This window comes from Globicephala melas, chromosome 20 (genome assembly GCF_963455315.2).
Source record: "Globicephala melas chromosome 20, mGloMel1.2, whole genome shotgun sequence".
Taxonomy (NCBI): Eukaryota; Metazoa; Chordata; class Mammalia; order Artiodactyla; family Delphinidae; genus Globicephala; species Globicephala melas.
In genome coordinates this window covers 27,310,873-27,334,748 of record NC_083333.1, presented here as the reverse complement: position 1 = coordinate 27,334,748, position 23,876 = coordinate 27,310,873, and the positions used below count along the sequence as shown (strand labels likewise).

The following is a 23,876-nucleotide window of genomic DNA, read 5'->3' as shown; positions in this document are numbered from 1 at the left end:
GTCAGAGGCGGTGAGAGAGCTACTTAGATCACTTACCCCCAGGGCCCTGTCTAACCCTAAAATGGTCTGGTTCTGGGACACACACACACACTGTGATCTAAGAGACGGAGCAGTGGCCCTGCACCCCATCCACTGCCGGATCTGCACCACCCTTCCCACTAAAGGGGCTGAAGCCAGCCCATCTTCCCTTCAAATACCCTCCACAGAACTCCCCCGGCCCCGGCCCCAGTGGAGGGGATCCCAGAGGAAAGCTGCCTCGTCTCACATAAGCCCAGATGCTGCACGAGACCCGAGACAGGAGCCGGGCCCAGAGGTCCACGCTGATCGCACAGGACACGGACCCAGGCTTAGCTGAAGAACCCTTCCCTGGGGAGAGGTGTCAGCTACTATGGTGCACAGAAGGAAAACCCAGCAGCGGCCTTCCTGGGAGCTGGATTCAGAGCGGGGGGGGGGGGGGGGGGGGGGAGGAAACGCCCACAGGCCAGGGTGGGGGGGCAGATCAGACACTGAGAACCCAGATCGGACACGACATTCCCAGAAGAAGGGTTAATAAAGCAGAAACGTGTTTATTAGGCACCCTTGCTCCTCACAGAGGAGCAAGACCCGGGACAGAAGCGCCTGAGACATCTCTCAAGGTTGCAGGAATCTCTCTGAAGACTCCAGAGAACGTAGGTGCTGACTGGCCGCCACCCCAGGAAGAACACAATTTGGCTGGAGCATGGCCGCCGCAGGTGACCTTGACACGAAGCCAGGTGACCCTGACATGAAGCCGGAGTTGGCTCCTGGACTCCACAGACACTGAGGAGTGGGTGAGGGGCCCGGGGACGCCCAGCCGAACTGGCAGATGGGGAGGGCCTCCCGGCTGAGGCCCTGACCTGTCCTGAGCCAGCGAGGGGGAGGGGGAGGGGAGAGCAGGGGCTCCCAGGAAGACCCTCGCCCGGTCAGGTCCCCAGATCTTCCCGCCTCCTCCTGGTGCCGCCTCAGTCCCACACGTAGGGGTTTCTAAAGACCTGGGAGTTCTTGCCTTCCTTCGGCAGGGTGGCCTCCTGGTGGCTCTGGGCTGCGTAGATGTCTTCGGCCCGCAGGGTGGAGTTGGCACTGCCCATCACCTGGCTGTTAGCAGTGGCCCGCGGGAGGATGACGTCGTAAGCTCCTTCCGACTGGAAGGAAGAACAGGCGGTGTCACAGCTGGGTTCTGCCCGGGCGGATGCACACACACTCCCACTCCGCTTCCTGCAGGGCTGCGCCTGCCAGCTCCCCCTTCCCTCCCTGCCCTCCCCCTCTGCCCCCTTCCAGCCGGGCCTGGGATGGATGACTCCGAGTCTGGAAATGGAGGAGCTGACCTCTGACCTCCAGCCCCTTATCTCACCCTGCAGAGGGCCACCCTCTGGGCATGGAACTGAGGCTCCCAGTCACCTCCGATGGTCCTGGGGCTTCACACAGTGGACGGCTCTTTCCAAAAGGATCTTCCTCTCAAGCCCTGTCCCACTCCCTAAACCTTGGGGCCCAACAGAGAGTGAAACACACAGGGCTTCTGTGACCCGCCCGGCTACGCTCCCAGGCCCCCTTCCTCCAAGACTCTTAGCTGAGTACCCCCGGTGGCATTACACCCCCCCAACGGCATCACTGGCTGGTGTGCCGGGCCCAGAACACCCTTCTGTCAGGCCCCAGGCGTGTCACCCGTTTCTCATCCAGCAGTCTGATTTAGAGACTTAAACCCCGAATGGTTTGGGGTTTGAGAGTTTTAAGTTTTGGAGACTTAAAATCCAAAGTCTCTGCCTGGATCCTGGTCGGAGCTGCGTTGCTTCTGTTCCTGTGTGGGTGAGGCTGGGGCATGGGTCCCAGGTCCCACCCTGGAGGGAAGGTGAGCTCCAGGCCTCACCTGCCTCATCCCTAGGCACACAGCTGCCACCAAACCCCCGCAGCTCCAGGGCCCCAAGCTGCCTTCTGAACCCACTCAGACCCGGGTGGTCCTCCCAACCCATTTACCATCTCCAACTCCCCCTCCCCCTGTAGCTCCTGGAACATCTAGATCGAGGACGGGTTCTCCAACCTGGCTGTGTGTCAGAATCACCTGACTGTTTATGAAGCCACAGCCATGCCTAGGGGGCCCCACCCCGCGGTGAGCTGGTGAATGTTTCACGACCCTGATCTGTAATGTTGGCAGATCTCTGTGGGCGGTTATTCCCATCATGCCTTGGATAACTCCAAGTTATCGAGGTGACATCACTGAAGAGATGCTAACTGTTCGCTCCATCACACCGCTGGCCCTTGTGCCTTTTTAGCAAGCTCCCGGGGGATGGTAACGCTGGGGGTCGAGGGACCATGTTTCTGGAGCCTCCGTGAGAGAAAATATCTATTAGTTCAGCTCCTTCCTGAAGAAGCACGACTCCATGCACACAGGTGAGGGGTGGCCAGGTGGGGCACCCTGGGCGTCTGGGGGCCGGCAAACTGTGCTTGTGCCCTTCAGAGATTCATTCCTCGGCCTATCCTGGCTCCTGGCCGCAGCCTCCCGCTCCTGGCCGCAGCCTCCCTCTCCTGGGACCTAGCTGCAGGTTCAGGCTCTGGAGAGCGAGGGGTCTCCCCAAGAGCAACTGTCAGCCAGCCGGGGAGGAGGCACGTATAGGAGTGAGTAAGACTAACCCACTGGCTTCCTGTTCCCACCCGCCCTCCCTTGGCTAATGGAGCATCTGGTTTCCAGAGCCCAGGGGAGGTGTAAGGTCGAGAGCTGCTGCCTGCTGGTGGGGGGAAGGGAGCAGGAGAGCCTCTTGGGACAGCTGTGGTGGAGCAGCTAATACCTACCCAGACCTGCCCTGTGGTCCTCGGTCCACCACGAATGGTACCTACCTGGCTGAGGCCCCCCCTTGTCCCTCCCTAAGCTGCTTAGGGGAAAGCTGGCAGCTCCCACCAGCTCAGAGAGAGACTGTTCTGAGCAGCTGTCCTCAGTGGGTGTTTGACACCCCGATGACATGGGGCAGACAGGTCCCGCCACAGTGTCGCGAAAGGCAGTAGGAGCATCAACCCCAGGAGGAAGGCTTCGGGAGCTGGGGTCCCGGGCTCCCGAAGGCTGACGCATCGGATGCAGAGCCTGCCTTCTCCCTCCCGCTGCCACCCACCCTGCGCACCCGGGCACCCCACTCACCGGGGCTTTGTGTATCAGGGTCATCTCAGTGGGCTGGTACACACTGGTCAGCAGCTGCCCGTTGTACCCGCTGTACGGTGACACTGGTCTCTTAGCTGCAAGGAGACATAGCAGCTGTTCCGGGCTGGGCTTTAAGCTCCCTTTCCTGCTCTCAGGCAAGGCTCCCCAGGAGGCAGGGAGAGGGAAAAGGGGGCTAGGCCAGCCCTGGGGGTGAGGCTGCGGGTGTACCCCACCCCGTGGAGCCCAGCATCACTTTGTTTAGATGCACAGAGAGCACAATGCTCGCCTTCCCCTGGGGCTTTCCCTGCAGCATGAGACCCCCTCCCACCGAAAAAACGTCCCGTCAGCAACCTTCACATCCCCTTCCGCCCTCTGGGGCCAGAGGCCAAGAGGGGCACATGGACCTTCGGCCGCCTTCCAAGATGGCCAGCCTCCAGCTCTGGCCTCTCCTGCTGTGGGCCAGCTGCCAGGCGCCAGGGTAAATAAGCAGAGACCCCACTGCCCAAGAGTCTGCATGGGGCAGGGCTGGGTGCTGTTTGCCCAGGACCCAGAGCTCCACCGGGGGGACTGCAGGCACATCCGGTCCTGTGGCCCCCTGGCAAGTTTCCAGAACTATTTTCAGCTCTGGGAACACTTCCCTGTGCCTTCCGGGGTGTCGATTTCCCGATCTGTTCTACGCTGCTGGGCGCTGGGTCGGAGGAAAGCTGCTGACCAATTCTGGGGGCCGGGGAGAGGGCTGAGCCGCGACGGCCGGGGCAGCGGATGCCCGTCTCCTGCCGGCTGATGGCCCTGTGGCTCTAAAGGGACTACAACTCTATAGGGCTTCCTAAGTGCTGGGCTCACTCAATTGATTTTTCCATTTAGAAAAAATAAAATAAAAGGAAAAAAAACCCTTACAGCCCCAGAAGTGTTTGCCTTGAGGACAAAGGCTCTCTGGCCAGCGGGTGACAGCAAAGGTGGGGGCCGCCGAGGCTCCTCCCAACATTCGTCCCCAAGCCTCACCAACTGCACCTTCCCCCCTCACTTGGCACCAGGCTGTGCGGATGCCAGGGGCCACGCCACTGGGCAGGTCAAAGGTCAGTGCCTGGCAGGGTGAGGATCACTCCTTTCCCCAAGGCGGAGATTACAGGGATCGCAGCTTGTAGAGAAAAAAAAAGGCAGAGAGTTCCGATTCTGAAACCTCCCCTGCCTCTGCCTCTGCCTCTGACCCCTGGCAGAGGTCCCAGAGGTAGTGCTCAACAATCAGGCAGGTCAAGTCTTAAGCCCCCAACACCTCGATCAGCAGAGTAGGGGGTCAGCGTCCAGGCTTTCCGGGTCACAGCAGACGAAGGGGCTGTATCCAGCCGGCTAAGAAAGCACGTGAGACGCATGCCACAGGGCACATCCGGAAAGGCTCAGTGCCTGGCACTCAGTGTGTGCTCAATGAACGCTAGTGGTCCTTACAATGAACAAATGCCAGAAAGAGGCTCCTTCCTTAGGGAGCTGGGAGCACGTCTGACCGAGTCTCCTGGAGAATGGCCACCCCCTCCTGCCTCCCAAGCTTTTTCCGACGGGGGCTCGGCCCAGGCTGCAGGGGCTTCTCTTGCCTTCTTGCTGCTTCCACCTCCGAGGCGCCCTCGGCTCCAACCACCAAGGCTCTGGGGCTGCCTAGCACCTCAGGAGAGCCCCATCCCATTAACAGAGCCGGGGCAGGAGCTCGGGGACAAGCTGGCTATTGGATACCGGGTGCTGCTTAGATCAGCATGTGGCACACGCGATTTTATGAAAAAGAAAAAAGTTTGAACTGAAAAGACTGTAAGAGGAAACTAAGACTATGGATATGTACATAATGGAAAAACAAGCTCTGGAAGGATAATAATATTGACAGAGCTAATAGCTAATACTTCTAGAGTATCTTCCAAGCGCCAGAAGATGCATTAATTGAATCCTCAAAAGAATCCTATGAAACAGGAACCATTATTATCCCCATTTTACAGATGAGGAAACTGAGGCAGGAAAATATTAGCCAACAGTGATCAGTTCTGGGGACAGAACAGGAGGGAATGGGGTAGAACTGACAGTGGAGGGAAATTTTACCTGTAATGTGTAAAATTTTACAATGAAAATATATTCATGAATTGCGCGAGTATAGGAAAAAAATCCTTAAAAAAATGGAATTTAGGGGACTTCCCTGGTGGCGCAGTGGTTAAGAATCCACCTGCCAACGCAGGGGACATGGGTTCAGTCCCTGGTCCGGGAAGATCCCACATGCCTCGGAGCAACTAAGCCTGTGCACCACAACTACTGAGCCCGCACTCTAGAGCCACAACTACTGAGCCTACGCGCCACAACTACTAGAGCCTGCGTGCTGCAACTACCGAGCCCACGTGCTGCAACGACTGAAGCCTGTGTGCCTAGAGCCCGTGCTCCGCAACAAGAGAAGCCACCGCAGTGAGAAGCCCGCGCACCGCAATGAAGAGTAGCCTCCGCTCGCTGGAACCAGAGAAAGCCCGTGCGCAGCAGCAGAGACCCAACGCAGCCAAAAAGAAATAAAGAATTTTTTTTAAAATATGCAATTTAGGGACTTTAAGGCAGAAAACTCTGGATAATCTCAGGAACCTCCCATTTTGCCCAGGAGACCAGTCCCCTGTCCTGCAGTAAACCACCTGGAATAAAAGGGGACCTGGGGGGAGGTCCCTGGTGGTCCAGTGGTTAGGACTTGGCACCTTCACTGCTGCGGCCCAGGTTCAATCCCTGGCTGGGGAACTGAGGTCCCACAGGCTGCATGGTGTGGCCAACAATTTTTAAAAACTAAAAAAAGAAAATAAAAGGGCACCTGGGGAGGATGTCCCATGACCCACCTGAGGCTGGCTCGTCCATGGAAAACGCCTTGTTTTCCACAAACATGCTCTGGCCCTTCTGCTCTTTCAGGATGGTCTCGTAGCCCACGCCCCGGGTGGGGTACAGGTCCCCCTGGTAGCTCTGCTCCGGGCTGGGCTTGGTCACCTGGGAGACCTCAGGGATGACATAGAAGAGCACGAAGGCCCAGGCATTGGCGGCGAGGGTGATGGCCAACGTGGGGTCATCCCACGTGGGGCTGTTGCGCTGCCGGTTGCCGTAGGTGTACATGACAATCCAAACCACCCAGATGGCGATGGAGGTGGCCGTGGTGAGCAGCACGAAGACCCCGTGCTTCCGCCAGCGCTTGAAGCGGCCGCACAGGGTGGGCCAGGCCCCCGTAAAGGCGCAGAGCAGCAGCAGCATGACGTAGATCAGCGCCATGACGAAGTCCACGTTGGCGATGGCACAGGGGGAGGCAGTGGCCCAGCTGGCACTGCCGTTGGCCGGAGGGCCACCCTCGCCGCCGCCTGCCCGCACCAGCGTGATGACCAGCCACTCCGTGTTGATGATCACCTCCACGAGGCTCAGCAGCAGGGCCACGACGAAGACCACCCAGCCCCGGGGCCCGTGGTTCTTCCGGACCAGGAAGTTGAGGGCTAACACGTGAGCCACTAGGCAGGCGAAGCAGATGGCGAACAGGACCCCGAAGAGGAAGCGCCGAGAGGCGCAGGTGGAGAAGTCAGGCTTCACCACGCAGGCGAAGACGAGGCAGAAGAGGCCCAGGGTCCCCAGCAGGAAGAACACCTGGGTCCCCAGCAGGCTCCGCTTCTTGGTGTCCTGCACGAAGGGGAGGCTGGCCACGAGGAAGATGGTGAGGACAAAAGTGGTGACGATGCCCGCCCCCGCCACTGCCTCCAAGATGATGCCCCAAGCCCCAGAGCGGTCACACAGGTTGTAATAGAGGGGGTTGAGGTCCGGGCTGCAGCCAGCTGGGGCGTGGTTCTGGGCCCGGGCCCCTGGGAGTAGGAAGAGAGGCAGTCCCAGGCATATCAGCACCGCTTCCTGGATGGCCATCCTGGCTCCCAGGCCAGGCCCCAGCTGGGTCCCTAGAGACGGAGGGGAGAAAAGGCACAATCAGTCCTCCAGGGCAAACTCTGACACACGAGGTGCCGTCGCCCCCATCCTGAACCACGGCACACTGACCTTGTCTGTGCCTCTGGGCTTCAGAATCGTTCTTAACACAGAATTCCTGGGCCTTGTACCAAGTGACCAGAGAGGCAAATGAGATGAAACCCAAGTGTGATCCCTGTTCCCGGTCATGGAAAAGGAGGAAACTGTGCTGAATTTTCAGGCCCCTCCTCCTCCCCCAAATCATAACCTGGGCCCAGATACTCCCTGAGCTCTTGCAGGTGGGCTGGGGGCTGAGGTTTGTGAGCAAGTTCACTCAGCACTCAGTTCCTCTCTGTCCCGGGACTTCCAGAGTTCAAATGGCCAGACACCACGCCCCTCCACTCTGTCCCTGTGACGCCTGAGTCTACGGCAAATCAGCCACTCATTCATTCATTCAGTGAGTATTTCACAAGCACCTGTAACAGGTGCAAACTGCAACCAGAGAAAGTGAAGAGATGATTGAAAAGTTGTATGTATCAACACTTTTCCCCTGACGCCTCCCTACCACTGCCCTTTTCTGCCCTTCATTTTACGGCTTTTAGTGCCAACGCTTCTCCTCAGAATCCAAAGTTCTTTGGAAGCTCAGTTGCTAGAGTCTCAAGAATAAAATCAACGAATTTCTGGGACTTTCCTGGTGGCACAGTAGGTAAGACTCCGTGCTCCCAATGCAGGGGGCCTGGGTTCAATCCCTGGTCAGGAAACTAGATCCCACACGCATGCCGCAACTGAGAGTTCGCGTGCCTCAACTCAGGAGCCGCCTGCCACAACTAAGACTCAGAGCAACCAAGTAAATAAATAAATATTAAAAAAAAAAAACAACGAATTTCCCAGCTAGGGAGTTAATGACTTAATGCAAAAATCCTCCTATGAGGCATTAACATTTTAAAAGCGAGAACCAGGCAAGGGCAAAGCAAAACCCAAAGAAATTAATCTATAATGGAAGAAATTAATCTATAATGTGTAGAGGCACATCTACAGTTGAGGCACTGTAGCTAGAAGGCAAGAAAGATGTCTTTTATTCACACCAGGAAGGTAACTTACTACTGCAACGACTCACTGGACCGGTCCCGGACAGTAGCCTTACTAAATGCTGTAGACTGGCACCAAAGAAAACCAAACCCCTGCTTTCAGTACCAGCTGGATTTTCCCTGTGTGAAGTGGAGGTAAAGAGTGTGGCAGGTTAAGAGAAATTAAAGACCAAAACAGTGAGTTTTCTACTCAAAGACTTTAAATTTACCTGGAGGACAGAAAATTTAAATGCTCTAAAAAGCAAGTCATAAATTCCAAAATTCTATGAAATGCAGGGACTCCACATTTAAATCACCCCTTATTATGTTCAAGTAACTAGGTGTAACCCCGCCTCTTCCTCTCTCACCTCTTGGACCCAGGAACTTTCCAGAAAGACAGCAACCAAGCTTTCCTGGGCTGATAGTGACCACTAGTGGCTGGGAGGGGAATGGCACGATCCAACTTCCCCACCACCTCTCTTTCTTCCCTTTAGGAGGTGGAGTGTAGATTTGCACACCGCTAAGCCCTTAATGTTTTCACCATTCCTGGTTAGTTAATATATAACAGGTAAACAGAACTGTCTCTCCATGATTGAGAAAGGGAAGGACGCTGCTACTAAGTCAGAGGAAATAAAACTCAAAATTAAGTGAAACTGACAGAATAAAGATCAACAACTTTCAAAGTCCTGTAAGATATCCTCTACATATGCTCCTTGAAAGCATTTTAGGTCTCTCAGCCTTCCCAACTACAACCTCGTCTGCCAATTAAGCTTGCTTTTCCCCAAACAACACCTACTATTAACTTTTTTTTTTTCGGTACGCGGGCCTCTCACTGCTGTGGCCTCTCCCGCTGCGGAGCACAGGCTCCAGATGTGCAGGCTCTGCGGCATGTGGGATCTTCCCGGACCGGGGCACGAACCCGTGTCCCCTGCATCGGCAGGCGGACTCTCAACCACTGCGCCACCAGGGAAGCCTTACCATTAACTTTTAATAAATTCACACTCCTGTGAACTCCTGTGAACTGTAACGCAGCTAGTTTCTCTCGACTTCCAATGCAAAAGCATGTTTCCCCTCCATCACGATTTAAATAAGCTCTTGCAGGGGACTTTGTGTAACAGTAAATCAATAAAGCACAAACTGTACTCTATTTACAAAGGCTGGGAAGAGAAAAGAGGAATCGGAGAGGGCTAATGGATAAGGAATATTGAACCACTCCGGGAGATAATTAATGGATACCGTGCTATGGGGTCCTAGGCACTCAACTCCCTCATGAGTATTTCTGGCTCACAGCAAAACAGCTAGACCTTGGGGTGAAGCTGGAGATGTGGTATGAACCCTGAGAATGGTCACTCAGACTTAGCCTCCGGCAATCTGCACATCTTCAAGAGCTGCTCATCCCATCTCCCTCCGCCGGGTCCCCAGGTCAGAACAGACAAATATTCCAAATCAGCAAATATTTACTGTGCGTCTAGGGGGACCGGGCCCAGTAGTTCCCCTAGACGCACAGTGGAAAATACAAAGATGAACAAACACAGTCCAAAAGGTAGGTCTACAAGAAAACTACCCAAAGAAGAATAAGGTAAGTGTCACACAAAAGAATTTACCTCTGGGGAGAGAAAAGTGCTACAGGAACACAGAGGAGGAAGTTCTTCCCAGCTGAGGGGGTCAGAAAGGACAGAGTGAAGAACACCTCCCAACAGCATTTTATTTAGTTTCTAATCAAATTCACCAAATATGAACTGAGTCTGTAAAGGGAGGTTGCAGCTGGCTGGCTACAGATTAGAGACACTACAGGGAAGGAGTTTAGGGCTTGATTCTAAAGGCAGTGGGTAGGGAGGGTGGGAGGGAAGGAGACGCAAGAGAGAGGAGATATGGGAACATATGTATGTATATGTATAGCTGATTCACTTTGTTATAAAGCAGAAACTAACACATCATTGTAAAGCAATTATACTCCAATAAAGATGTTAAAAAAATAAATAAATAAAGGCAGTGGGGAGCCACTGAAGGCTGTTTTTTAAATGATGAGGGCATAACCAGCGCTGTGCTTTAAGATTTAAGTCTGGGAAAAAAAGCATAGGCAATCGATTTGTTGAGGACACATTCATCCCCCGCTAAAGACCAAGGCCAAAGGTAAGGCCTAATGGAGATCTTTTCCCAGATAAAGTCTAAGGCCTGGCTGGATGTGGGGGAAAGGATGCTAAGTCCACGCTGCAAGTTCAAATCTTGTAACAGCCACGTCATTACAAAGCACCAAGGCCGCTCCCACTTAGCCTGCGACCACTGTGTCAATCCCTCTTCTTGGTCTGTCTTGCTCTTAGAGCCATACCTGCCTGTACCTTGCGAGAATCCAACACCTCATAAGAGCTTGGGCCAGGGCCAGAGAAGCTTCACAGCCCGCACCCCAATTTCCTTCTCACTTTGCTGTTGGCCCTGGACCTTACCCTTTAAGCCTGTCGGTCCCACCAACATGGGAACTTCAAAGTGGGGGAGTGGAGAGACAGCCAGACACCAACTCAAGTGGGGAAATCGGACCCATTGGGCCTGGTTCTTGTCCAATGCCTGGGACAGCGACCCTTGGAGGCCAGCAGGAGACTTAAAGAAAGCTCAGCCCAGTGTCCTTCCACATCCAGGAATGCAGATTCAGCCAGCCAAGGGATGCTGTGTTTGAAGATGGCGGCCAAGGGGGAAAGGGCTTGGATGAAACAGACCAGCTCTACCTTGAGACTCTCCCTCCTGCGGGTCCCTAGAGCCTGCACTTCCAGGCTGTCTTCTGACCCTCGATCGTTAGAATTGTGTGCGTAGGCGTCTCCCCTACCTGGCTGTAAGGTCTGAGGGGAGTGAACAAGACTTGTTTTTCTTAGCATCCCCTGCAACATCTAGTCTTGCACTGAACACAGTAGGCATTTGAAAAGCATTCACTGAACGGATCTGGTGCCCATGTCTCCCCGTCCCAGTCCGCCCTCTTCATTTTAGAGTCACGTCTCCTGCTTTAAGGTTCTCAGTAGGGGAGACTTCCCTGGTGGTCTAGTGGTTAAGACTCCGAGCTCCCAATGCAGGGGGCCCAGGTTCGATCCAGGGTCAGGGAACTAGATCCCACATGCCACAACTAAGAGTCCGCGTGCTGCAACTAAAGATCCCGCGTGCCTCAACTAAGACCTGGCACAGCCAAATAAATATATTTTTTTAAAAAAGGTTCTCAGTAGGACCAAGGAGGGGGACCTCCTTCAGTCCCATGAGTTCCCCCCACACCATGGCTGCAGCCCAGCCGAGCTGCAGATTATTTTCTGGACAAAGGGGCCCTTTTGCTTCACCTCCCTGGAATCAGTTATACAAGTATTTTTAATCACCTCTGAAATCGGCCTTTCCCTAGGCTCAGCCACTCAGTCCCCAGCTCAGGTCTGAGTCAGCCCAATCCAGTTCCAGAATCCCCTTCCTCCCTCTTTCCCTCTCCCAGGGGAGGCAGAGAGACCTCAGCAGAGTGGTGGCTCAGAGGCCCAGCCAGCCCTGAATGGGCTTCACCCAGCAAGGATGAGGCAGCCAGGCCTTCTCACCTTTCCTCACTCCCCGACCATCTACACGAAAGCCTGAGAACCATCCTGAAAAGGGCAACACGAGCTTCACACTGCAGCCTTGGTCTGTCTCCTGGGCTCAAAGGGACAGAGTAAGATACAGACCCACAGCCAGGGACCTTCAAGGGTGCCACGACCATGTAGAGGCCCCTCTCCGAGGCGCCTAAGCAGAGCCACAGAGGAGCCTCCTTCCTGCCGGGTCTGCCGCCACTCAGCAGCCCATGAAGAGAGACGGATGGACCCACTGGCAGCCTTCCCACATCCTCCCCTTCTCCCATCCATCTCCTCCTTCCTCTCCGCCCCCGGTTAGGTCCTGCCGTCTTACTCCTCTGTTCAGGGGGCTCTGGTGTTTAAACCAACCAATAAGAAGAGGGGTCGGAGATGCCTGTACCTGTACGGGGCTACTTCAGAGCCCAAGTTGGGGGGTGGGGTAGAGGGCTTCCAGGAACCCCAGGCTTAGACCTTCACACCGAGGGTGGATATTCGGCTCCCAGTTCCCTGAACAGTCTGAAACACGTGAGTCCTCAACCCAAGGGTCCGCTCTGGAAAGCCACTCCGGAATGCGCCCCACCCCCCAGCGGCACGCCCTTCCCCAGCCACAGATAAAGGCCCAGGCAGGGAACCTCCAAGAGCACAAAACCCTATTTCAACATATTCGGGTCCCTGAGCTCTAGGATCAAGAGCGTGGGGTTTTTTCAATGACTGCGTTTTGCTGGATTTGAAACTGTGGGTCTGGGGCTGGAGAGGCGCAACTGTACCTCCGCGGCTGGGAAGCGCGCAGGAAACCCCGTGGGGCGTGAGGGAGGAGCGGGGAAAGAGAAGGGATCTAGAAGCCACGCCGCCAAAGGTAGAGGGCCTACGACTGACCGAAGTTCCGAACTTCCCGCAGGAAGATTAAGCCCTCCCCTCCCTATACCTCTCGCCGGGACCGGGGTCCACACCCACGCTCCCCTGGATGGCGGAACAGAAAGAGCAGGGGGCCAACCTCTCTCCCATTTCCTCAGGTCCCAGAAACCTGCCCTCCCCATCCACGGTAGCGGGCCGCGGAGAGGACGCCGGCCCCCCAGTCACTACTGGCCGCGGAGTCACGCAGAGAGGCTGCGAGGGAGGAGGGGGTAGTCCTTGGAGACCCCGATCGTGGAGTTCTCCCTCGCCGCCAACTCCGAGCCGCAGCGCCGGGCTTCCCACACCCCCAGTCCCCAGCCTGCTCCGCTTTGGAAAGTTTCTGCGAGCGAGCGAAGTAGAAGCGGTGTCCTCCGCGCCCCGGTTCGCCACCCCTGGGCCTCAACCCTCGCCCACTCCCCACCAGCCCGACCCCACTCTTCCCGGCGGCCGAGGGGAGGGCGGAGCGAGCAGGCTGCAGCCCTTACCTGGGACGCGTCGCCGGCCCAGCTCCGGCGCGGCGTCCGGGGCCAAGTCCAGGCGGGGCGCGAGCGGGGGTGGGAGGGACTCGGCGCAGAGAGCGGGGCCAGGCCCAACCCTGGTCTGAGGTGGCGGGGCTCAGGCGGGGGATCGGGGCGCAGGGCCTGCCTCTCCCCGGGACTCGGAGCTGGCTGCGCTCCGTCTCTCGCCCTCGCGCTGGCCTCTGCCCGCGCTCGGCTCCTTCCTCGCAGCGAGGGTGGGCCGGCGCCTGCATCACCGTGACATCACCTCCATTGAGGAGCTTATCGGGCGCCCGCGGCGCTCCAGGTACGTGCAATCCGCTTACACAGTAACAAAGCCCGGCCGGCCCTCCCCCCACCCATCCCCGACTCACCTCCAGGCTGCGACTAGACGCACTTTCCGGCAGGGGAGGGAGATCGGAGTTTCTGGCCAGGCCGGCTTGTGGGCTGCTGCTGTTTACTGCCACGCCCCCGCACGCGGGCGCGCGCACACTCACGCGCACTTACTTTCGGGACTCGGTTTTCTCTCCGGAAAGCGGTTTGGGGTGCAGCCCAACACAATTCGCGGGCGGGCTCTCCCTCTCCGCGAGTCCCAGCGCGCGCGCACACAAACACGCGCGGGGGCCACCTTGGTGCGTCTCTCTGGGGCGGACACCTAGTCTTTGTCACCTTCGTCCTGGCTCTCCCGTGAGACACACGCGGGGCACAGTTCGCCGCTCCGGACTAGAGCGAGGCGCACACTCAGATACAAAGTCTGTCTTTGTCGCGCCTTCTGCCCTCCCCGAGCTTGCACACGTGGACACACCACACACCGAGCGTCCACCTCTTGCACGCGCGATCCTTCCCCGGCACCCGGCTCACCAAGTGTGCGTGGGAACGCCACCCCGCGCGCCCCTAACGCCGTGGGCCGGGCCCAGAACCACTCGGGACCGTGGGCAGAAGTCGCCCTGGGTCCGACTACCCGGCGCCTGGGTTTCCTGCGATCGCCGGGACACGGTCCACCTTAGCGCGCGCTCCCCTCCCCGTGTCCCCGTTCCCTGTTCGGACCTGTCCTAATTAGCCTTCACGGTTCAGTTCCCCGAAGTACAGTGTTTAACCCGGCCCCCGCGGTCTCTGCGCTCCGTGACACATCGGCCTGGCCACCGAGTCCTGCCCCTGCCGCCGCCCGGGGACTTTTGCACGAGTTCGAGTTCCCCCCTCCCCGTACCCCAACCTCACTCCCTATCCTGGGGTGCGTCAGCGGGTTGCCCCCCTTTCCTCCCCGGTCCCAGGAATCAGCAGAAGGGGAACTGCAGAAATGGGGAAGCGAATCCAACCTAGGATCACCCCGGCCCAGTAAACAAGAGATTTTCCCGCTGCCTTCTCCCAGGGCTGCGGGCTCCGCGGGAGGTGGGCTACGCAGCGGGGCCTAGTTGGCAAGCGCCGGAGGCCCGGAGGGGCCGCGGCGCACGGAGAAGGGAGTGCTTGTTGCGCCTGGCCGGGGCCCAGGGGACGCGGAGGCAAGGCCGGGCGCCGGGTCTCCGGGGTGCTGGTTCTCGTGACGCCGAGTTGCCTGGGGGATCGCCAGCGGCGCGCGGTCGGAGTCAGCCGGTGGCCTGGCGGGCGGCTGGGCGTGTTGGTTCTGCCCGGAGCGCCCGGGAGGAGGGCGGGAATCGTGGGGGGAGGCGGCTGGTCTGGGGCTGGGGGTAGCAAGGTGGGGGAGGGCGCAGGCAGAGGGGAGGGGACCTCCCGGTTTGTTTGTTTGCGTGCTTCCATCTATGACAACCAGAAGTCAAACTCCCTGAATCACCCGGAGCTGCCGGAGCGAGAAACCCCACGCTGGCTCCTCCCCTCGCACACCAGTTTTCGGACTCCTGGAGGGAATGTTTGCTTAGCAGCCTGGGCTGGCGGTGAGGCCCTGCTTTTCTAGAACCCTATATCTCTTCCTGCGCCTGGCCCTCTCTGGCTGGCCTGGAAAACGTGAGGACTGAATTGTTTCAATTATTTTCAATGTTGAGAGGAAGAGCGCATTGCTGTGCCTTTGGTCTCCTTCCCCTAATAACTCCACCTCCTGCATCTCAGGGACGACCCCGCGCACACACACACCGGACGTGAGCACGTGCAGACCTGTGTAAGGGCCAGGCAGTGGGGGGCCCACCCTGAAAGGGGGAGCAGCAGGTCAGACCTTCCCGAAACAGATCAGTCACTCTAACCTCTGACTAGTTTTCATCAGCTGGGCAACCAACGCTGAAACAAGTTTGCTGGGAGGGGTCCCTCATTAGCATATGTTTAAAGCCAGATCTAGGAGCCTGGGAAAGGGGTGGGGAGACCAGGATACAAGTGACCTCAGGGAGACACAGGTGAATTCGGGATCTGTCTCGATCGTGGAGAACCCCTTCACCCTCCAGAGACTTCTCCCATGAGGCAAGTCTCACCCCTCCCTCCGGGCCCAGGCAGGGGCCAGGTTGGGGTATCCGGTGCCTGGCCACCCACTGGCAGTGTACTGGAAACAGGCCTGGACACCTCAGTGAATGAGCTCCGCCCCCAGCCAGCCCTGTGCCATGACGGCAGTGGAAATGTAGGGCCGTTTTCTGAGAACGGTTTGCTCTCCCCCTTTCCGCCCCATCTCACTCTGGAACATCTCACTCTGGAACAGGATACGCCTTCAAGACAAAGGAAGGCCCTCGGGGCAGACGACCTGGGGCTTCTGAGGCTCCAGGATCCCTGGTGCCCTTGGCTTTAATCCCCCAGGGCCTGTCAATAGCAGGAACACTGGAGGGTGGAGATCCTGAGAGCCTCACCCCCAGCCCTGGGAGCTGGACGGCTGTGGGTCCCGATGGACACGGCCAGTGGCCGGGAGAGAAGTTTGGTGGGAGGCGCCATTGCGTCAAAGACTCCAACCGCAGACTCATCTGCGCCCCCAGGTACCCTTCGCCCAATGTAATAATACATCGGCACGTAAGCCTTTATGAACTCCCATCTTCCCTGAAAGGTAACACTTTGAGAAGCGGTCCCATAGGGACACTGCCTTCCCACTGTTCAGATAGATCTTGGATCAATGGATTGTGTGGACGGCGTCTGTACCCCTCCTTCCCAGCACGGTGTGTGAGTTCCTGTTGGCCGCCGGCTGATCGAAACTACCTTTATGCATTGGAACAATTCCTTTTTGAGCCGCATGAGTCTAAGCTAGTGACAAGGCCCAGGGTGGGGTGCAACTTTGCCACTTGCCGGTTGTATGGCCTGGACAAGTCACTTCACTGCTCTGAGCCCCACTTTCCTCTACTATAAAGAGGTCAGGATAGCACCACCCCCAATCCTTGGAACGAAGCCATGTCTACGATGGGCCTCGCACAAGCTTGACACTCAGATGCTCAGTGATCAACCTCTCCTTTCCTGGTCCATCCCCTCTGAGCCTTAGTCCCCTGACAGTTAAAAAGGCCTAGCAGTGGGAATTCCCTGGTGGTCCAGAGGTTAGGACTCCACACTTCCACTGCCAGGGGCGCGGGTTCAATCCCTGGTCAGGGAACTAAGGTCCCGCAAGCCATGCATCGCGGCCAAAAAAAAAAAAAAAAGTTCTAGCAGTGTTTAATCCAAACTCTTGTAGCAGCCTCGCCGTGCCATACTCTGGGCTTCTCCTGTGCTATTCTTTTCCTCCCCCAACCCCCTTTCCCTGTCTGACCAAAGGTTTTTAAAACCTGCCCAGCCTCAAAGCTCAGCTCCAATGTCCCTTTCTCTGCCATGCTCTCCTCACCTTCCCCAGAATGAACCGCTGTGAGCTGCCCTGTTTACCCACAGCCTAGTATGCATTTGTTTATTTATCATTTATCTCGGTGTATCTTAGCCTTCTCAGTTCTTGTCCTCTCAATAGCAGGGACACGTCTCACTCGTTGTGTTGTTCCCGGTATCTGGCACCGAACCTGACACTCGGAAGATCCATTTATTCTATGGTTTGAACCCTAGCAGCAAGAGTTGAGACATGGCCCCTGGAGGGCAGCCCCCTGCTGACCTTCCCCATCACCCTGGGGTGGACCACTGCAAACACCATGCAAACAGGGCCGTGCCTGCCTTGCCCACTGGCCACAGGCCTTCCTGGGAAGCAGGCAAGCCCAGTACCTGCTGGAGACACCACCTCCCCTGGGCCGGCAACACCCTGCATTAGAATGCAGGGTAAGGGCCTTGGCAACCCAACTTGGGGCACTGGAGGAGCAGGTGAGCTGGCCCCGGGGGTGCTCGAGGTCAGTTCTGCTCCCTAGAGGGGCTTCCCTATTGCCTGGGTAGCAGGGGTCCTGGATTGCCGGTTCAGTGTGCAGAATCTCTTTCAGGAGCCATTTCCTCCTCCGGGGACTGGGAGGCCGGCTCTCCCTCCCTAGAGGGTTGAGTGCCCCTGATCTTGCCGCCTGACCCCCTGGCCCCCGTGGAGCAGACGTAGTCCCTCGCTGAGCTGAGGGCGAGGCTCTTGGCCCCCTGACAGGTAGGTGCCTGGAATCTTGCACTCGGCAGCTGGGTGTACCCAAACCAGCTGGTAAACAGATTTTGCGTTTGACCTCTCCTTGCTCCCAGGCTCCGCATTAACTGGTTCCTGCCCAGGCTGCGGTGTCTGGCTAAGTTTCCTCTTCTCTTCAGCTCCTAGGACTGCCGGCTTGGAGCAGCCTGATACCACCTGGCATTTTGAGAGGACCCAGGTACCACGGTGGCCCCTTAAGAAGCAGGAAGCCAGGGGCCAGGGAGCAGGTGAGACAAACACCCATTCGCCACAACCGCTGCCCATGGATGACCCCTCTGGGAGGGTACCCGGAAGCGGGCCTAGGGCAGAACCTGCCGGAATGTCACCTGACGCTGAGCCCGTCCATGGTGACCACAAAACCTGCCTCTCCCTCTCCCCCCTTCCCTGCCCATGGCTCAGTGGCCACTAACCAGCTCCCTGTTAGAAGGAGAGAGCTGCATTTTCTGAGCTGCCCAGGTCTGGAGAACCTCCGTCAATAGACTGAGTGAATCTAGGAACCAGGGTCCAGGGATTCAGGCCCCTCAACCCGCCCCTTCCAAAAACAGAAAAGAAATGTGTACACAGCAGTGTTTAGTCCCCCTTCCCTTCCTTGAGGAAGAGTCTCCCCTCACACCCCCCCCCCACGCCCCCTTGTGAGAACATTTCAGGGCAGGCGCACCCTCCCACAGGGGTTACACACACACAACCTAATCACCCTGCCTGCAGTCTTCCTTCCGTTCCCTGACACCTCCAGTCACCTGCAAACCCCCTCTGCTGCGGGACATTCACTGACTTCCCCCTGGCATTCTCGGCTCCTAAGATCGTCACTGGTTCCCACTCCCTCTGAGTAAAAGATCTAACTCCCTTGCCCAGCATTTAAGGCCCCTGCAGCCTGCATTCAACCTGGACTGGCCACCTCCTCTCCCTCCTCTTCCCCACAGGAAACGGCCACTGCAGCCTGAGAGGTCAGCTCTGGGTCTGGCCACCGGACTGACCTTCCTGTGGCTTCACTCACAATGTCCCCCACTCTCAATCCAGGGTGCCCCTTCCCGGCCTCTCTAAACCGTTCCCCTTTTAAAGCCTCTGCTTCTCCCAGAAGCCTTTGCTGGTGACCCCGCCCCATACAACTCCTCCCTCTGCCCTCCCAAAGCTTCCCCTCTAGCATGAATTTGCCAATCTTGTGCTGCTTTGCACAGTTAATTATATTTTATACATAGATATCTGGCCTCTGTAATTCCATGATAGGCTCAGTGAGGAGCAGATTTCATGCCTAGCCTTCCCTGCAGCCCCCAGGATACTGCTCTGTACCTATAATAAAATGGGTGGAATGATGGGCCAGGACCTGAGGGATGCTGTCAGCCTTTTCTAGGGGGAAGGGGTGGGTTCCGGGTCTAGGCTTGGCCTGGCTGCTGTCCTGAGCTCCACACTCAGATCCCCGCCTCCCAGAATCCCAGGCCAAGAAGCTCAGAGACACACAAACACTGGCTCATCTAATAATGCAACAACACCCATGATAGTTTATACCTCTGTGTAGCACTGTACAACTTTCCGTGTCTTTTATATATATTTGATCTTGACAACCCTAGGAGTTCAATTTCAAACTGAGGTTCGGGCTTCCCTGGTGGCGCAGTGGTTGAGAGTCCGCCTGCCAATGCAGGGGACGTGGGTTCGTGTCCCGGTCCGGGAAGATCCCACATGCCGCGGAGCGGCTGGGCCCGTGAGCCATGGCCGCTAAGCCTGCGCGTCCGGAGGCTGTGCTCCGCAGTGGGAGAGGCCACAACGGTGAGAGGCCCGCATACCGCAAAAAAAATCCCAAAAACCCAAAAAACTGAGGTTCATAAAGGCTAAGGGACTAGCCTTGGATTAGAACCCACTGGTTTTAACTCTGCTGGACTGGTTTTAACTTCGCTGTTCTATGTCCCAAAGCGCTTTCATATCTCTTATGTAGCTCATTTTCTGCTCTACGAATGTTTGTTTATGTACCTGTCTCATGTCTTCAACCAGGGTGTAAGCTCTTTGAGGGAAAGATGTGTACCTGTCCATCCTTGCCCGTGACAGGGCCTCGATCAGTGTTTGCCAGGGGGACTTCCCTGGCGGTCCGCACTTCCATGCAGGGGTCACACTTTCTATCCCCGGTCGGGGAAGATCTCGAATGGCGTGCAGCGCAGCCAAAAAAAAAAAAAAAAAAATTTGCGAGGGAGTAAATAGATGAAGGTTCTGCATGGGCCAGTACAGGAGAAGGACATTGGAAACAGAGCTGACCAGCTGTCTAGTCCGCAGCCTTCCTTCTCAGCCCCTCTCCCTACTCCCAACAATCCCATCGCCTTCAGAAGCCAGCCTCACGACAGCGCTGCACTGGGCAGCTGCCTGGCCTGTGGCTGGGCTGTGTGTCTCCCTCTCTGCCCTTTCTCCCTTCTTCAGCCCTGTTCTCCTGGTGGCCGCCAGCCCGCTGTGATCACGTCCTCTCTGTGCCCACCTTCAGGACGGCTCTGCCCTTCATCAGCCTCGCCAGCCACCAGCCTAGATGACCCAAAGCCTTCAAAAGACACGGTCTCTGCCCCCACCCCTTCGCCTGGGATTTGGGGGCACCCTGAGGGTCCTCTCAAACTCAGCCAGGACCCCAAGGGGACAGGGGGAGAGTCAGGGTGCCACAGGAGAGCCAGAACTGCCTGCACTCACCAGACATGGCGCCTCCAGCAGGGCAGTGCCAGCCAGCTGGCATCTGGGTGGAGTTCGGTCCCAGCTGTTCCGGCCGCTGCTTGAGGCTCGACTCCAGCTCCGTTGCCGGAAGCCCAGCTGCTGCGGTGCAGCCCGAGGCTGCTGGGAACCGAGCTGCGCTATTCTGGGACTGTGATGGAGCTCCGGGACGCCTGGCAGCAGCTGAAATTTCAGCCCCTTTGGTAGACGTGCTGTTTGCTTTCCCTCCGATGATAAGGCAGAGTTCAAATCATCATACAAAGTTCAGAACCACTGATGGTGCATCTGAGTGTCTTAATAGCAGTTGTGGTTTTGCTAAAGTGGGGACTGGCCATAAACAATCTATACTTCAGCCCTTGGCTACAACAGCCTTCATTCTTGCTGTCACTCACACCATACAACCTGTAGTCATTTTCCTTTAGTTTTACAGTTTGTCCTCATACCCACTCTGCCACATTAACCCATCCACTGGCATTCTGGTGCAGTCCCTCACATTTAAATCCAATGATGGATTTCCTCTGAGAGCCTTCTCCCTCCCTCCCTCCCTCTCTCCCTCCCTCCCTCCCTCCCTTCCTTCTTAAATTGAGATGGGAAGATCTGATTCTGCAGTGCAAACTATCAAGTATGAAAACTGAGTTTGGGTGACAAAAGACTAGGGTCATAATCAAACCCAATTTACAACAAAGTTAAATCCCCGTGATTAACCTGTTTTGGGAGAGCCCTCAGAGAAGCCCCTGAGATGATGCCTGGTTTTATTATCCTCATGTGGGAACTGGAGGCCAAGTTGGGAAGAGAGCCTACCTAAGGTCACAAGTGATGGACGTAAAGCTTAGGCCCGGTGTTTTGATCTCCTGCCATGAAATCATAGACTTTTAGAGCTGGAAAGGGCAACAGAGTTGTCCAAAGAGCACAGAACTTGCTCATCTGTAAAATGAGGTGATAATCCCTGCCCCTCTTCCCCTGCAGAGATTACATGAAACCACGGATCTGAGAACCCTTGGCTGGAGTGACCAGTGATTTGGGACCGTCCGGTCCCAGGCTCGTCTTCCTCCGCTGCCAGTCTGTGTAGGGAGAAAGCAACTCACAAAAATGGAAACAAGCTTGTCCTTAGGCTTTCCCAAACGTCAGCGCACAGCTTCAGGGTCCGTTGTTGTGTTTGTTTAAAAAGCAGATTTCTCGGTTCCATTCTGGGCTATGGAATTTGAGTCTCTAGCCAAGAAGAAGCCTAAGTGGCTGTCTGTAAAAATCCCCTCTCCCCACTGCCAAATATGATTAATGATGCACACTGCCCTTGAGAACCAAGGTCAAACCAAGAATCGTTCAAGTCACCTATGAGGAGAGGAAGGTGGAAAAACACAACTGGCGCGGATGGCCCGTGAAGGATTCTGTGTCGTCACAGCCAGGTGGGCAGCTTCCCTGCTTTTTGGGGAATGAGGGCCATTGGAGGATGAGCGTGTTGGGGGAACCACTGACCGAAGCCACCTGCCCTGACCAGGCAAGATAGTAATCACTTGCATGAGTTATCTTATAACAGGAGGTCCTGGTAAGGAACATGGAACTAACAAGCTACCACCAACTGGAAGGATTTGGGAAAGGTCAAAAGGAGAGAGCAGACGCCAGTGCATATGTCCTACCAACCTCCCAGAATCCTTCTCGCTGTAATTCATCTTGGCCGAGCCATGCGCGAGCCACCAGGAAGGACCCTGCGTCAGAGTGATTGGCCAGAGCCAACCGGGAGACTAACCCCATCACCATAAAACCTGAGACTGCGAGCCACGTGGCAGAGCAGTTCTCCCGGGTTCCCTTACCCCGCTGGCTCTCCACCCGGGCGCCCTTTCCCATTAAAGTCTCTTGCTTTGGGCTTCCCTGGTGGTGCAGTGGTTAAGAATCTGCCTGCCAGTGTAGGGGACATGGGTTTGATCCCTGGTCCGGGAAGATCCCACATGCCACGGAGCAATTAAGCGCGTGCACCACAACTACGGAGCCTGTGCTGTAGAGCCCGTGAGCCACAACTACTGAGCCCGCATGCCACAACTACTGAGCCTGCATGCCACAACTACTGAAGCCCGCACGCCACAACTACTGAAGCCCGCACGCCTAGAGCCCAGGCTCCGCAGCAAGAGAAGCCACCGCAATGAGAAGCCCGCACACTGCAACAAAGAGTAGCCCCCGCTCGCCGCAACTAAAGAAAGCCCGCTCGCAGCAATGAAGACCCAACACAGCCAAAAATAAATAAATAAAATAAATAAATTTATTTTAAAAAATAGATTAAAAAAAAAGTCTCTTGCTTTGTCAGCACGTGTGTCTCCTCGGACAATTCATTTCCAAGTGTTAGACAAGAGCCCACTCTCGAGCCCTGGAAGGGGTCCCCCTTCCTGCAACATAAGGGTGGAGCCAGGGTGGGAAGCACAGAACAGACCCACAAGGGATGCGTTCCAGGAAATGAGAGCCTTGCAGTTTTCTGTTCCTTCGCACATCCACTCTTTGGCCCTCCTGTGTTGGAGGCATGACTAAGGATCAGGAAGTCACTATTAGGCTTCTCTTCCTTTGTCTTTATTAATTTGGCTGCCAAATATTTTCCAGTCTGGTCTGAAATCATCCCAGTTAGGGCATGGTTCCTCGGAGTTCAAGTCTCATCATAACCTAGAGCTTATTATCAAGACTATAGATTTTCTATAGCACAGGGAACTCTGCTCAATATTCTGTAATAACCTAAATGGGAAAAGAATTTGGAAAAGAATAGATACATGTATATGTATAACTGAATCACTTTGCTGTACACCTGAAACTAACACAAGATTGTTAATCAACTATATTCCAATATAAAATAAAAATGAATGGACTTCCCTGGCGGTCCAGTGGTTAAGAATCTGCTTTCCAATGAAGGGGACACAGGTTCAATCCCTGGTCGGGGAACGAAGATCCCACATGCTGCGGGGCAACTAAGCCTGCGCTGCAACTACTGAGCCCGCACGTTCTGGAGCCCGTGTGCCGCAACTGAGACCCAAGGCAGCCAAATAAATAAAATAAAATAAAAATTTAGAAAAGACTATAGATTTTCTGAATCTGCCCCAGATTCTGTATTTTAACAAGTTCTCCAAGCGATGCTTGTGTCTCATAGAATTTGAGAGTCACCGAAATACAAATCTATCTTGAAGACAAGCAGACGCTTCCCAGGAACGCAAAGTGATGAAAAGAACTGGGGCCGAGGAACAGTAGCCGACCGGAGGGTGAGTGGTTGGAGAGCAGCGTGATTAAATGAACACACTCCCGGCAGCGGGGTTTTCATGGAGAGAGAAGTAATGAGAGTGCGTTAGAATGTGGAGTCCTCAGGGGCGCAATGCTGCAGTGAGAGGCATTGGGCAGACCCATAATCTGAAGCCCCCAGACTCTTGTCTGTTGGAAGATGAGGGTCCCGGAGGTGGGAGGGGGACCAGAGCTCAAGAAGAAAGTTGTGAGCCAGCCCCAAAGACCAGCCCTCAGAAACATTTTTCAGGAGCTGACCCCTTGTAGGTTCCCTCTCCCTGGAGGTCAGAGGCAGTTATCTTGAATTATTTTCCGTTGATGTCTGGTCTTGCCCCTTCTCACCCAGACTCCTCTTTGTGGACGTGGTAGAGCTCCAGA

At 56.0% G+C, this 23,876-nt stretch overlaps 2 protein-coding genes across 3 annotated transcripts; one reads left to right on the top strand and one right to left on the bottom strand.

The window, feature by feature from the left end:
- Nucleotides 1-546: 546 nt before the first annotated feature.
- On the bottom strand, nucleotides 547-13,910 carry GPRC5C (G protein-coupled receptor class C group 5 member C). Of its 2 annotated transcripts, none has more exons than XM_030837560.3 (4): nucleotides 13,468-13,910; nucleotides 5,983-7,068; nucleotides 3,143-3,237; nucleotides 547-1,160 (listed from the first exon to the last, which is right to left on the bottom strand). In XM_030837560.3, the coding sequence occupies exons 2-4, from the start codon at nucleotides 7,034-7,036 to the stop codon at nucleotides 981-983; spliced, it is 1,329 nt and encodes a 442-aa protein (XP_030693420.1). In that variant the 5' UTR covers nucleotides 7,037-7,068; nucleotides 13,468-13,910; the 3' UTR covers nucleotides 547-980. The 2 variants fall into 2 exon arrangements, with proteins under 2 accessions (XP_030693420.1, XP_030693418.2); XM_030837558.2 differs by lacking the exon at nucleotides 13,468-13,910 and adding an exon at nucleotides 13,082-13,457.
- On the top strand, nucleotides 12,667-23,064 carry LOC115842716 (adenomatous polyposis coli protein 2-like). Its single transcript, XM_060291218.1, has 6 exons — nucleotides 12,667-13,150; nucleotides 13,325-13,400; nucleotides 13,432-14,089; nucleotides 17,696-17,803; nucleotides 19,977-20,105; nucleotides 21,219-23,064. Exons 1-6 carry the CDS (start codon nucleotides 12,667-12,669, stop codon nucleotides 21,267-21,269), a joined length of 1,506 nt encoding a protein of 501 aa, XP_060147201.1. The 3' UTR covers nucleotides 21,270-23,064.
- Nucleotides 23,065-23,876: the final 812 nt, after the last annotated feature.